Source organism: Pygocentrus nattereri, chromosome 23 (genome assembly GCF_015220715.1).
Source record: "Pygocentrus nattereri isolate fPygNat1 chromosome 23, fPygNat1.pri, whole genome shotgun sequence".
Lineage (NCBI taxonomy): Eukaryota > Metazoa > Chordata > Actinopteri > Characiformes > Serrasalmidae > Pygocentrus > Pygocentrus nattereri.
In genome coordinates, this window is record NC_051233.1 from 12,820,129 (window position 1) to 12,833,054 (window position 12,926).

At 38.3% G+C, this 12,926-nt stretch overlaps 1 protein-coding gene across 2 annotated transcripts in view; it reads left to right on the forward strand.

Moving 5' to 3' along the window:
- Window positions 1-12,926, forward strand: part of ankfy1 (ankyrin repeat and FYVE domain containing 1) — a 36,446-nt gene that overhangs the window by 3,619 nt on the left and 19,901 nt on the right. Inside the window, exons 2-8 of one of the 2 annotated variants that reach the window (XM_017701732.2) lie at window positions 771-975; window positions 2,576-2,694; window positions 3,389-3,524; window positions 4,975-5,098; window positions 8,634-8,783; window positions 10,984-11,149; window positions 12,561-12,765. In XM_017701732.2, the coding sequence (XP_017557221.1) occupies window positions 771-975; window positions 2,576-2,694; window positions 3,389-3,524; window positions 4,975-5,098; window positions 8,634-8,783; window positions 10,984-11,149; window positions 12,561-12,765 (1,105 nt within the window). The remainder of the gene's footprint in view (window positions 1-770; window positions 976-2,575; window positions 2,695-3,388; window positions 3,525-4,974; window positions 5,099-8,633; window positions 8,784-10,983; window positions 11,150-12,560; window positions 12,766-12,926) is intronic. The other variant, XM_037533519.1, reaches the window with a different exon arrangement.

Genomic DNA, 12,926 nt, shown 5'->3' on the forward strand with positions numbered 1-12,926 from the left:
CCAATCAGAGAGGAGCTACGGGGTGTTCCTCTTGGACAGTCCTCAGTGTTAGTGATAGTTTGGTAAAAAATTCAAATTTGCACCTCCCTTACCCCAACTGAAGGCTAAGTGTAGTACAACTAAACAGTGGTAGCAACTGTCTTAATGCCTGAATTCAGACTGTACTATTAAAATGTTTACAGAAAACAAAGAGTTTCAGAAGCTAAATAAGTCTGTATGTTTAGAGGCCAGTGTGTGATGATTTGGGCATGCAGTTTCATTACTTGTTGGCTACATTAGTCTCATAGTTCCAGTGCAAAACTAATGAAGAAAATAACAGATATGCCTAGGCTGATTGACTACTTTTGAAGGAATCAAAAAAAATGTGGAATTTTGATTTTTCATTAAATTGTCATTTCAAACTATCCAGCTTGGTGTGAAATCCTGCATTATGAAACACCCCCCAGCCTAAATTGTGCACTGTTGGCATTTTAGTATCTCAGTCATGTTTGAGAAATCAAATCACTCCCAACATTCCAATGATTAATTGCTGCGTACGTGCCCTGGAAGTCTAGTATTCCTGCTCAGTAAGTTCTTTCCAAAGAGGCCACTATATCAGCGCTTTTCATCTGTACTCTTTCTTTCTTTTTTTAATCTTTCTTTTTATTTCTGGCATTTTTCCCGTTCCCTCTCTGACCTATTTTGTATACCCATTTATCACTTACTTTTTGTCATTTACATACTTTCACGCTGTCCTCACTGATTGTTAACCCACTCCATTTGCTTTGCAGAGGAGGTGCAGAAGCTGCAGAAGCACCTGTCCCTGCTTCGGCAGGAGTATGTGAAGATGCAGCAGAAGCTGGTGGAGACAGAGAGGAGGTGCTCCATGCTGGCTGCTCAAGCGTCTGGCCACGGTTCATCCACCCAGCCCAGCGACTCCTTCATCAGCCGCCTGCTGGCCATCGTGGCTGACCTCTACCAGCAAGACCAGTACAGGTATGTGCAGGGAGCTGTAGTAATAAGATGTAAGGTGTCAGCTGAATAGGAAATCATTCTGTATTGGACATAAGAGTAAATAAACAAGGACACACAGTGTCACTGATGCAAAGCACTACTCTTATAAAGCATCAAAAGCTATTTAAATGCTACCGGTGCCCCTTGTGGTGAATTTTCAGCACGATAAATGTGAGTGAGTTTATCAGTATGAGAGTGAGAGCGTTACAGTCTTGTTCCATGAGATGCTTTATATCTAATTTTCATCTGTGGTATAACAGTACTGTTTGTTCTTTAATCTCTCTTCATAATAAATCTCTTTTATTTATGAAGCATGCAAATGGTTAGTGATTTGAGGAGGTTTTCCAACTGTTTCCAGCATTTCAATCCTATGTTCTTCCTCAGTTTGTGTTTTCGCTATACTTCTTGTGCGTGCATAAAAGCAGAAACAGGACCTATCCAGTCAAGCTTTGTATCATATGTTAACAAGGGAGATCTGCGATTTTGAGTGTTTTTTCTTACAGTTGAAACTCATTGATGTATGTTATAACCTCTTGCCGTATCGTTTCATGTGCAGGAAATGTAACAGGAAATTCTCCTGAAGACGGGCCTTAAGCGTGTGATGCTCTTTGTATTCTAAACCAGCCGCTGCGGATTGAAACACTGATCACAACGCAACTGTGTTGGTTCTGTCAGATAGACGAATAAGATGCTACAAAACACATCTGGTGTGAATTGACCATAACACATTGCCGTAGCCCTTCAACCATATATGGAATCATTTTAATGAATTTGTTAAAACTGTGGCCCCACAGTAAAAAAAAAAAAAAAAAAAAAGTATTTGGGCTTGAGATATTTACAAGGATTATATCATGATGTATTGAACCAGAAGCCACAATTTTATCAAACATGTACTGCCCTGTATAATAAGAGTGGAGCATTAATGAGAGGGATGGGAGATTTAAAAAAGCTCCTGATTTGTTTGACACGTTTATTTTAGCTTTAATCCCTGAGGACAATTTTGATGTTAATTTGTTCACCAGGCTATTTTGACTAATCAAATCAGTGAAGGCATACAGCATCACTGTAGAGAGCAGCTTAGGTCTCGGTTTGGATGCACAAATGGTTTATAATGAACACTGCACCATTCTTTGATTAATCTATTACTTATTATTCAAGTAATTGAATACCAGTAAGAGTCCTTGGGCAAGACTCCTAAAATTACATTTGTCTACATCTGTAACAACTAAAATAGATGTCACTCTGGATGAGAACTTGTGCCAAAATGTCATAAATGTCGTGAGAATGTAAGTGACTAATTCAACATGATGCCTTTCATGTCTTGTCGCAGCACCTCTATCATTCAACGTTCAGTAAAATAAACAGTTCTGTATTTTATGGTGACAACAAAACAGTAGAAGGCACAATGTCTATTTAATGTTTGTCAGAATTTAGTTTTTAAGTCAATGATTCACTGCCATGTTGATTTTTTTGCGATGTTGCCAATTAATCAACTTTGTTCACAAATAATCACAGCTGTTTTCTGTTCACTTGTTATTTTTTGTCTGAATGTTTAAGTATGAGCTGTGCGTCTGTGTTGCAGTGACTTGAAGGTGAAAATCGGACAGCAGAGGCTGAGCGCTCATAAGTTTGTGCTTGCAGCCCGCAGTGACAACTGGAGTCTGGCCAACCTGGCCTCGACCTCTGACCTGGACCTGTCAGGTGAGAAAAAATGGAGTCTGCTGTAATGTACCTTGACAGGAAAAAAAATCCTAATCATTTTTACAGTTACATTTTTGTCTTTTACTTTACCTTGATGGTTCTTTCTTTGGCTTCATTTATTTGGCTATTGAAAATAATTGTCACACAATATAGTCAGATAAACGTAATTAAAAGATATGGTATCGTAAATCCTATGGGCTACATAAACATTTTGGAGAAACATGTGTTGCCATCTAGACATCATCTTTTTCTAGGATGCTGCTCATTTAAATAAGATGGTGCCATGCCGCGTTCTGCTTGTGTTACGACAGGGTGGCTTTGTAGTAAGACTGCCTGCCTGTAGTCCAGACCTGTCTCCCGTTGAAACATATGGCGCAACATGTGACAGAGCTACGGACATAATAATTTGTGGAAACGTTTTAATGTATTTAATGTAATGCTGGTTTTATTTATGTTGGTCTATTCATATATAATAACTAGGCTTTCTGATTTATCACCAAATTGCATATAAGCTGCAGAGATACAGAAAAAAGGACGCTTCTTTATCAGTGTATTGTATTTAGTTTTAAACTATAGCACTGCATTGGCTAATTAACAGCACAGAGCACATCTCTCTTTAAATATCTGAGTATTTGTTCTCTATACCTTCCTACAACTGCTCTTCCTTCTGCTATAACGATGGCACGGTGTGCAGAGGCCAAGCCGGAGGTTGCCATGGCAATGCTGCGCTGGGCTTACACGGACGAGCTGGAGCTGTGCGAAGACGACACTTTTCTCATCGACCTGATGAAGCTGGCCAATCGCTTCCAGCTCCACCTGCTGCGAGAGAGGTGGGCAAACACTGGGTGCTGTGTGGGGGTTTTAGTGTGAATGGGTGGGTGGCTGGCTTATAGGCTGCAGGGTGTTTTGTGGCTTATGGGTGTTAGGGTCCTGTTTTGTCTGAATGAGCATGGTAAATCAGGATTGGCAGTCTGTGAGAGAGCTATGAGTCAGTGCATGAGGAGAGAATCGAAAGAGGGGTGCCCTATCAAGAGGGCACATGCAAAGTGAACGGCCTCATTTTTCAACACCAGTTCAAGTTTTATCACTACTGATGGGCATTCGCAAGCCTTGCATTATAATTCAGTGTTTAATATACAAACGTATATGCTGCCTATACTATACCGCCTACCCTACTGCAAGCCAACGGTGCTTGCTTAGAAGAGGGTCAGTTTTGTGTTTTGCCTAATTAAAAGATGGTACTTCCGTTGGCTTCCGCTTTGTTCCATGTGCTTTACCTGTGATTTTTAAAAAAAATGGTGTTGGGAAATGCCATTCTCTGTTTAATGTACAAATAGTGACTTTTAATGAGCCTTTTACTGAGTAAGAACTGGGATAGTCTTCAGCACCCAAGAAAATAAGTGGTGTAGATGATGATGATGATAATGATGATGATGACTTTCACATCCTAGGTTTAGCTCAGACATATACATTTAAAGACATTCAAACGTTCAATTCTTTGTATGTTGCCGTTTTACATTTTACAGACTACTGGCAGCTCCTGCTGTAGACAGTCAGATGATATGTTTGAGTGCAAATGTTTACACAACAGGGCTCCAGACCTACACACGTCTGTGTTTACTGTGATTTTGCTGAATTTAACATATTGGAAAATTATAGATATGCTAAATTCAACAAAAATCGAAATTGTGGTGAAAATTGGCATATTTAAGTGCGTCTTTTGTAGAGGATATGCTAAATTATTTTTACTTTTATGTTCAAACTTTTGCGCATAACCTGTATATAGGCTGTATCACGGTTAAATATTGTTCAGTAAAGCTGTTGCTGAACATTCCATATTTTTTGTTCAGTATTTTCTCTTTAGTACCTTTTGTCAAATACAAACGCACACTGCAATTGCAGTGGGAAAATAGATGTTTTAGTGGTATTGGTATGCTCTGTTTTTTTTTTTTTTTTCTTCTGCCCTATGGTTAATCAAATCTGTTCATTATTTGTTATTCATACTCAAATGTTAATGAAAACGCACATCCCTACTGGGGGATATATTTGGCACGTGCCTCAGCCAAAGCTTTGCTAGAGTGAGCACCAACTGCTGTAGTGTGGTAGCAGTTAGTGCATTGTGGACAACCTTCAGCACACAGAGGCCAATGTGGTTATAGTGTTTTAATAACTCAGATCTAATGAACAGTCCCTTAAGCTTACGGCCAAAGGCTCTTTGTTACTTTGTTTTCACAGACATTTGTCTGAGCTTCTAAGAGCTTATTTTCTTCACATTTGTAGGTGTGAGAAAGGAGTGATGTCCTCCGTGAACGTGAGGAATTGTATCAGATTTTACCAGACGGCCGAGGAGCTGGACGCCACCACGCTGATGAACTACTGTGGTGAGATCATCGCCAGCCACTGGGTGAGTCAGGCTGCTGTGAGTCATTAACACCAGCTCTTCAGCCTCCAGTCATCATTAGCACTCTTCATGGGAAGCTTGCTGCTTGTCTCTGGCTGGCTATCTGATGCATCCATGTCATGCACTACATTCAAAGAACCAAAGGAATGCGGGGTTTGGGGACAACAGTTTTGGATAGGCAGGAATAATCCTGATGCTTTTATTTTGTGCATTTTACTGTTTGATGTCTACAGACTTCATTGTTTGTAGGGTGTGTAGGTAGTTGATCTTTAAGCCATAACTGAAATGGTTTCACATAGTGATGAAGTTGTGATATTGTGATATTGTTTTCATGATGACAATGTACAAGGCCTGTTACTATTTGTATAGCAGAGATCTGTGTGTCTGTAGGGCACTTTACTCCCAGGCTGCCATGTTGCCCTCTGGGGGTGGCTAGTGAACCCTAGGCTGCACAGTGAAGATCACTGTAGTACATGTTTACATCTGTTCTCGGGAAAGCCTGTACAGCTGATTTATTTTGAAAACCCTGATGCACGGTTTTTGGCAAAAAGTTGCATTTACACAGTTTTCCACCTATCCCAGATGTAGTCGATCAGCCAAGACATGTCTATTCTAAATCCAAGTCCAATTTTGCTTCTTGTGCTGAAGAAGGCTAATATTGCTAACAAACACAAGGTCAACAATCCCCCAAATCTCATCTGTAAATACATCTTCAATAGTTCTCAACAACTCATCTGCATTCAAATTCTTATTTAAGTCTCTTCAGCTCTTGACTAATATGAAAGCTTGCTTAGCTATGTCCACCTAGATACCACAGAGAAAAACTATTCCTGATTGGCCAGTTTTCCACTTCTTGGTGCTTCAAGAATTGAATGCTTTTGTTTTCATCTGGAACTTTACAATGAAACAGAGTAATACTTGCTGAGTTTAAATACAAGCCTCATTCTTGCTGTACAAGACTGAAAATGAACTTAAAATTACAGACAGATTTTTCAGTTCCCATAATCTTTAGAATCACTAAAAGGCCTTGAGGGTTCTCCTCAGGCTCAGAGTGAGTCATACTCTGTGCCTAAACAACATCGACAAGTCTGTGCAAATTTAATGAAGACTTGGATGCCGTTTGAGTAGATTAAGAGAAGTTAAGTTTTGAGGCTGTATTAAAGGAAAATATTTGCAGGACTATTGACTTCCAGTGTTTGTTAGTGTTTGCCTAAACTAAACCGAATTTTGGATGCCTGGGGTAAGTTGTAAATTGTGTAAATTAGATCACATCTATTCCTTTTACACAACATTTACAATGCAGTGCCCGGTTTATGCAGTTTATGATATTCAGTGGACTTACAAAGTAAGGCTGTGTTCACGTTGTCAGTTTTATTTTGTGCCCTAACGTGACTCGCATCTGATCTGAGCTGCTTTTATATTTGTTCCTAGATCAGATACATGTCCAATCCTAGATCGGATATGTGTCTGTGTGCAACCTTAATGCAAATTTTTTCCACTGCACTTGTGCCTTCATTCAGCATTACCATGGCAGCAGTGCTGAACAGAAGTTAAATCCTGTTAACAGTGAAAAAGGCTGTGTGCATGTGAGTTGATACAGGAGTCTGGTTTGTTTACATTAATGGCAGATTTGAGTCACTAACCTAAACGAATGTGAACTGTTATGTCAGAGAGATCGGATCTGAGCAAAAGTCTGATTTGAGCAATGAGGCTTGTGATGTTAACGTAGCCTAAGTCATACCATATCACCCAGGATTTACACAGATCATCTGTCATATACATCATATACAAAATGATGTAACCCTAGATTTGCACATTATCCTGCTTTTATTTTTTTGAGTAAATCATTTACTTTGTAAATCGATGTATAACCTAGGATTTGCAAAGTAAAAAATGCCATATAGCTAAGATATACACAGTATGAGCTTTACTTTGTAAAGCTTAGTAAATACAGTATAATTTCTTCTGTTTACTTGCGAGATTTTATCATGAATGGTGTAACATGACCATCATGGTGGAAAATCGCTATCCTTTACTTTTCTAGATGATGTTTTAAATACATGCCTTTAATTTTTTTCCATTAGTCAGGATTCTCTATGGTTATCACATCCACTGTCATTATCTTCTGCACAACCTAGCCCAGATAAGTTTGTGTGTGGCAGATCTCTATTCTGTTTGAGTCAGTGGCCCTTAGTACCTCTCCCTCCCACTGCCCCTCTGGCAGCAGGATGCAGGCTCCAATGCATAGCTGTAATTGATGCTAAGGGCCTCTATGATTCCTCCCTTCCCCCCATAAATCCCTATGGGACAAGCTCACAGATCCTCAAGGTGATATTTGAGACCTGGACAAAGTCGTTATCCGCGCCTGCTGGTGTTGCAGATGCACGCACAGTGGGAGCGTCTCTTTCTGCAGCAGCTCTCACTTGGTTGGTCTAGACTTCAATCAGTCAGACGTTGGGATTTGGAAAACTGTATGCTGTTTGGCATAATGATGATAATCTCATACAGAGATTTTTACAGTCATTATCATGATGTTGGCTTTACGAGACTGATATTTAAAATATGAAAATGAGTCTGAACATGATGTTTCCAAAACTTTAGATATTTGCAATGAGTATGTCAAGATCTATTTAAATCCAAGCCATTTATTGAGATAGTGATATGCTAAAGATGTACAAAATCATCATTTCTAGTTAATTTTCTGTTAGGAGGTGGCTGTCCCAAAGCCTAACCTGTGAATTTCAGTTTGTGAAAATAAAAGTTTGTTTGATTTTTTTCTTTTTTATTGATGAACATTTTCATTTCTTTTCAAGTGAAGGTCAAATATTAAGATTAAGCATAAGTGTAATTAAAATTTTTTTTTAATGCTGTCACTGCCGAAACACACTTATAGTTTATAGGTGGAGCTTTATTTCAGTCACATCCCTGCATTTTAGAGCAGGAAGTGAAACTACATTCTCATCCCACATGGGCACATGATGCGCAGTTAGATACCTTTTGTTTTGAAGTAAATGGGCCCCCATGTATAATTGTCACTAACAAACTTTGTGTTTTAACAAAAAGCATTTTGATTTTTTGTGTGTAAAACTATTCAAAGGTTGTGTTAATCATGTACAGGCTTGTGTTTTGAGCTTGCTAAAATGATCTGAAACATTTGGTAAAGTTTCTGAAATGTTATTATTTTGTGAATGTAAGTAAATGTTAATGTTAATAAAAAATAATAATATGAACAAAATCATTGTACAGGGTCACTGGAAACAAAAGCAGTTTAGTCTGAAGTCCAAATCAGTTAAAAGCCAAAATGTGTTTTGAACTTTGAGCCAATTCAGCAGAATCATCCTTGGATGACTTTTGCATACTATGTTGACATTTCCAACAAACATAAATCATTTTGGTAAAAATATTGCAAGTTAGTCCTTAACCACATTACAAGGCATGTCACAGAAACAGTAGGTAGGAACAGAACTGTAGTATGATTTTTTGCCATTAATGTTATGTAGATTCACTATCAGTTCTAATTGTTTTGGCTCTGTCACAGGACGACCTGAGGAAAGAGGACTTCAGCACCATGAGTGCCCAGCTGCTGTACAAGATGATTAAGTCCAAGACAGAGTTTCCTCTTCACAAGGCCATCAAAGTCGAGAGGGAGGATGTGGTTTTCCTCTACCTTATAGAGATGGATGCTCAGGTACACAACCTGCAAACAAGGAGAAGCTTAACTATTATTATTTTAACAATATGTGTTGTATGCATTTGTCATGTTTGTGTGCTGGTTGCAGAGTGTAAGGGTGGTTTCATAAAAGAAAATATGAAAAATGAAGAACTTAAAGTCTTAATTTCTCTGATTATATTTCACAAACTGAAAATCAAACACACATTAAGTAATACATAGATGCATGCATCAGACTAGCATTGCATGTTTGTGAGTAGCAAAATGGGTACTCCAGTTGGTTTATGAATTGTTTAAAATAAATGTATTAATGATTAATAGTTCTGTGATTGTTATGTCATAGTTAGTCATATAAATAGACAGTGACCTGTTGTATCTGACCTTTTATATGAAGCTAACAGGTTTAATGCTGACTGATGGAGAAGACAAAGTAAGATAAGTAACCAGAAAGAACTGAGCTTCAACAGTATGGGTGAATGTAGTCTCACTATTTGGCAAGTAACAGGTCACTGCTGCCCTTGTATTTGTTATACCTGCTTAATAAAGATATTTCTTTAAGTGTTTGACCTAATTAATAACTGTTAATAAACTAATTTTAAACTATTCATAAACCTTAAAAGTGGTAGTCTTATTGTAAAGTGGTACCCTGAAATGCAAGATGGTCTTGGTCAAAAATTAAAAGAGTGAGTTGGTGTGTTTACTGTGTTTTTCTTATTTAATAAAAACATAAAAAATAGAAGGTGATAAAGAAAACACCTTTATTATTGATAAATTTTGCTTTCAAATGAATGAAACTGAGCTGCTGTTAAATAAAAAGTTTACATAAACATACTAAAATGATAATAGTTGCAGGCTGTGCCATGAAATCCCACAGCCTCGACAGCAGATAACGGCTGTGTATGAAAAGCAATGAATTCCAATTTTTGATTTTTGTTGTGCTTTGTACTTTGGCTTTGTCCTTTGAATTTTTAGTCCCATGAAAACTGAGGCTAAGGATGGCTTTCGTGTGCTAGCAGGGACTTCTTGCTACTGTTTTTTGCTGTATTCTATGTATGGAGAGGGATGTCATGTTTTCAAATGGCATCAAACATGTGGTGAAGGTCTTTTGTGTTGTGCCCTCACATTATACTTAGTAGGTACAGCAGTTTCACATAGCTTGTCTGATGTCCCAGAAAGAGACCTCAGAATACTTTCCATAGTTGATCTGCTGTGTAGGTTCCCTTGGTCTGAATCATAGCAGAAAATAATATATATTGTTGCAGTTCTGGTTTGCTTAGTGTTCACACTAACATCAAACTGAAAGATGTAAACAAACATTTGTGTCTGGGCTCATTGTATTTATTTCTGTCTTGTTTTATCTGTCTTATGGCATTAGAGTACATAAGACTCTGTGTGTTACTATATTTTTGTCTCTAACACGGCCTTGAGTGGAGTTATTGCTTAAACAAAATGGAGAAACCTTAATGCAGCCTTAAACCTTAAACCATGCACCTTAATGCATGAAATAACTTGTGTGCAGTCCAACACTTATATTATGTATCTTATGACTTCACGACTTCAAACATACCCCTGCCTTGTTTTAAATTCAAACTGTCTGTTCTATAATTATGGATTCAGTGCTTATGAAGATATGATAAATCACAGGCATGTGTCAAAACAGTATCAAAAACTCATCTTTATCACGTACCAGGGGTTCATTCTGTCTTTGGTCTGTCTTGCGTGCATACTTCAAACGAACCACACCAGAGTTTGTTTTAAAGCAAACCAAGACCAACCTGCTCAGGGGGTCTGGATCCACTTATTTGGTGCACACCAGAGTGGCAGCGTGCTCATTTCCCCTAATGAATCGCACTACCAGAGCAATCGCACCAGGGTCTGTTTTAATGAATCCGAGCCTGAAAAATCTGAACACTCTCTTAAATTACTTACTTTTTCAGCGTTAAATTTAACTTGAGGATGCAGGCAGACATTTGTATGAATATTAAACATATGTTTATATTATACATTAAATGTGGAAATGTGTTCCCTATTTGTTTTATTCTGAAGTCAGTAAATCCTTTGATCAGTACTGTTAAGGATCATTAGATCAGCATACTAAACCTGATCCATTGGCTACAAATTTGATGTTCTCTAGAAAAATGCAATGATGAAATCCAAATCTGCTGCTGGTCAGCTTGAATCTAAACGGTGTAAAACTCTTCCTCCTTTGCTATCTCAGTTGCCAGGGAAGCTGAATGAGTTGGACAATAATGGAGACCTGGCTCTGGATCTGGCCTTATCGAGGAAGCTTGAGAGTATCGCCACCACATTAGTCAACAACAAAGCAGATGTGGACATGGTGGATCAGAGTGGCTGGAGCCTCCTGCACAAAGCCATCCAGAGAGGTGGGGGTGCTATAGTCTTGCAGAAACATTTTATTGAGCTTTTCAGGCTTTTTTGTTTTGTGGAGTTTGGTTCCATGATGCACAAGAAAGCCTGCTTTTTCAGGTTGTTCTGGCCTCTGTGTTTGTCCAGATCTTTGCACAGTGCTTTTCCCGTTTATGGCGTAACCAGTAAGCTGATTGGCTCTGTTTATTCAAGAGCCTTTTTTTTTTTTTTTTTTTTTTTAACCTGTCATGTCTGGCAATTTTTGTAATCCGAATGGTAATCCGAATGCACTGATGTACCAAACATATTTGGTTTCACAAGAAAAGCTCTATAGGTTACTAAAGCCTATTCTTGTTAAAGTTTGTATTTTATTTGTTTGGCCAGGCCTGACAGGCAATAAAGGAGAGAAAAAAGAGGACAGGAAAGAAAGAGAAGAAGGGAGGGGGGGGGGGGATTATATATATAAAAAAAATTACATAAATAAATAAAAAAGAGAGAGAGAAAAAATAAATAAAATAAGTAAATAAACAGACAACTAAATAACCAAAACAAACAAAAAAAAGGAAATAAATTATATAGATATACATACATACACATATTCACATATTTATGAATTTATGTGTTGAATTTATATTCAAGAGTCTTTATTATGGACTTTTCCCGTAAAAGGGGTGCACAACTCCGGTCATGGAAGGCCGGTGTCCAGCACAGTTTGGTGATTTACCTGCTCAAATCAACCTGATTACAATCACCTGTTAATTACCAGGCTTAGGTGGGTGTGTGTAATGTGTGTCCAGGTTTAGTGACGGTTTAGGGAAAGCTCCGAACTGTGCTGTACAACAGCCCTCCAAGACAGGAGTTGTGCATCCCTGCGCTAAATAGCTGTACTAATCAGTGTAACAAGCTTTCCCATTCACATCTCAATCAGTGACTGTCCTCCTCCTGTCTCTGATTGTATTCTTTTAATATATATTTATGATGGAGAGAGAGATGTAGGGTATTGTTAAGCAAAATAGTACAAAAGGAATTTTTTTTATTTTTTTCAAACACAGAAAACAGTTTGACTGATTACTTTAGTAAATAAATTACCACAGTTGTAAAGAAATCTTCTTGCCAACTTTCTCTGCAAATGAAGCATTTCACTTTAAACCACTCGGAAGAACTATTTACATCTCAGCCATTGAATAATACACAAATGTTCCCCTTTATTAATTTAAATGTAAATACTATCTGATACAGTCACACGTGGAAAATATGTCTGTATTTAAGTTTATCAATACTGTCCAGTTGAAGACATTAAACTAATAGTCTCATCCTCTTTTCTCTTGAATCTGGAATATAATCTTCATGATCTTGCTGCATACATTCTATTCATGTAAACGTTGTACTCCAGTCATTTCTCACCTGTGTCTGTGCATGTGTCTATAGGAGATGAATTTGCCTCCACCTTTCTGATCCGGCATTCGGCTCAGGTGAACGCAGCCACAGTGGGGGCGGTGGAGACCCCTCTGCATCTGGTCTGCTCTTTTAGCCCGAAAAAACACAGCACAGAGGTGATGAGCGGCATGGCCCACATTGCTGAGGCCCTGCTCAAAACTGGCGCTAACCCCAACATGCAAAACAGCAGAGGACGGTGGGTAATTTTGTTTAGTAATTAGTGTTTTGGGATTAGCTGGTTGTGGCTTGCCTGCAGATTTGTTCTTTTTTAGCTACTGTTACACACCTTAATGCTTACTGTTGTGAGATAGGGCAAGCTGTACAGAATGTTGGCCCAGTTGTTGCAGTGTCTATCTG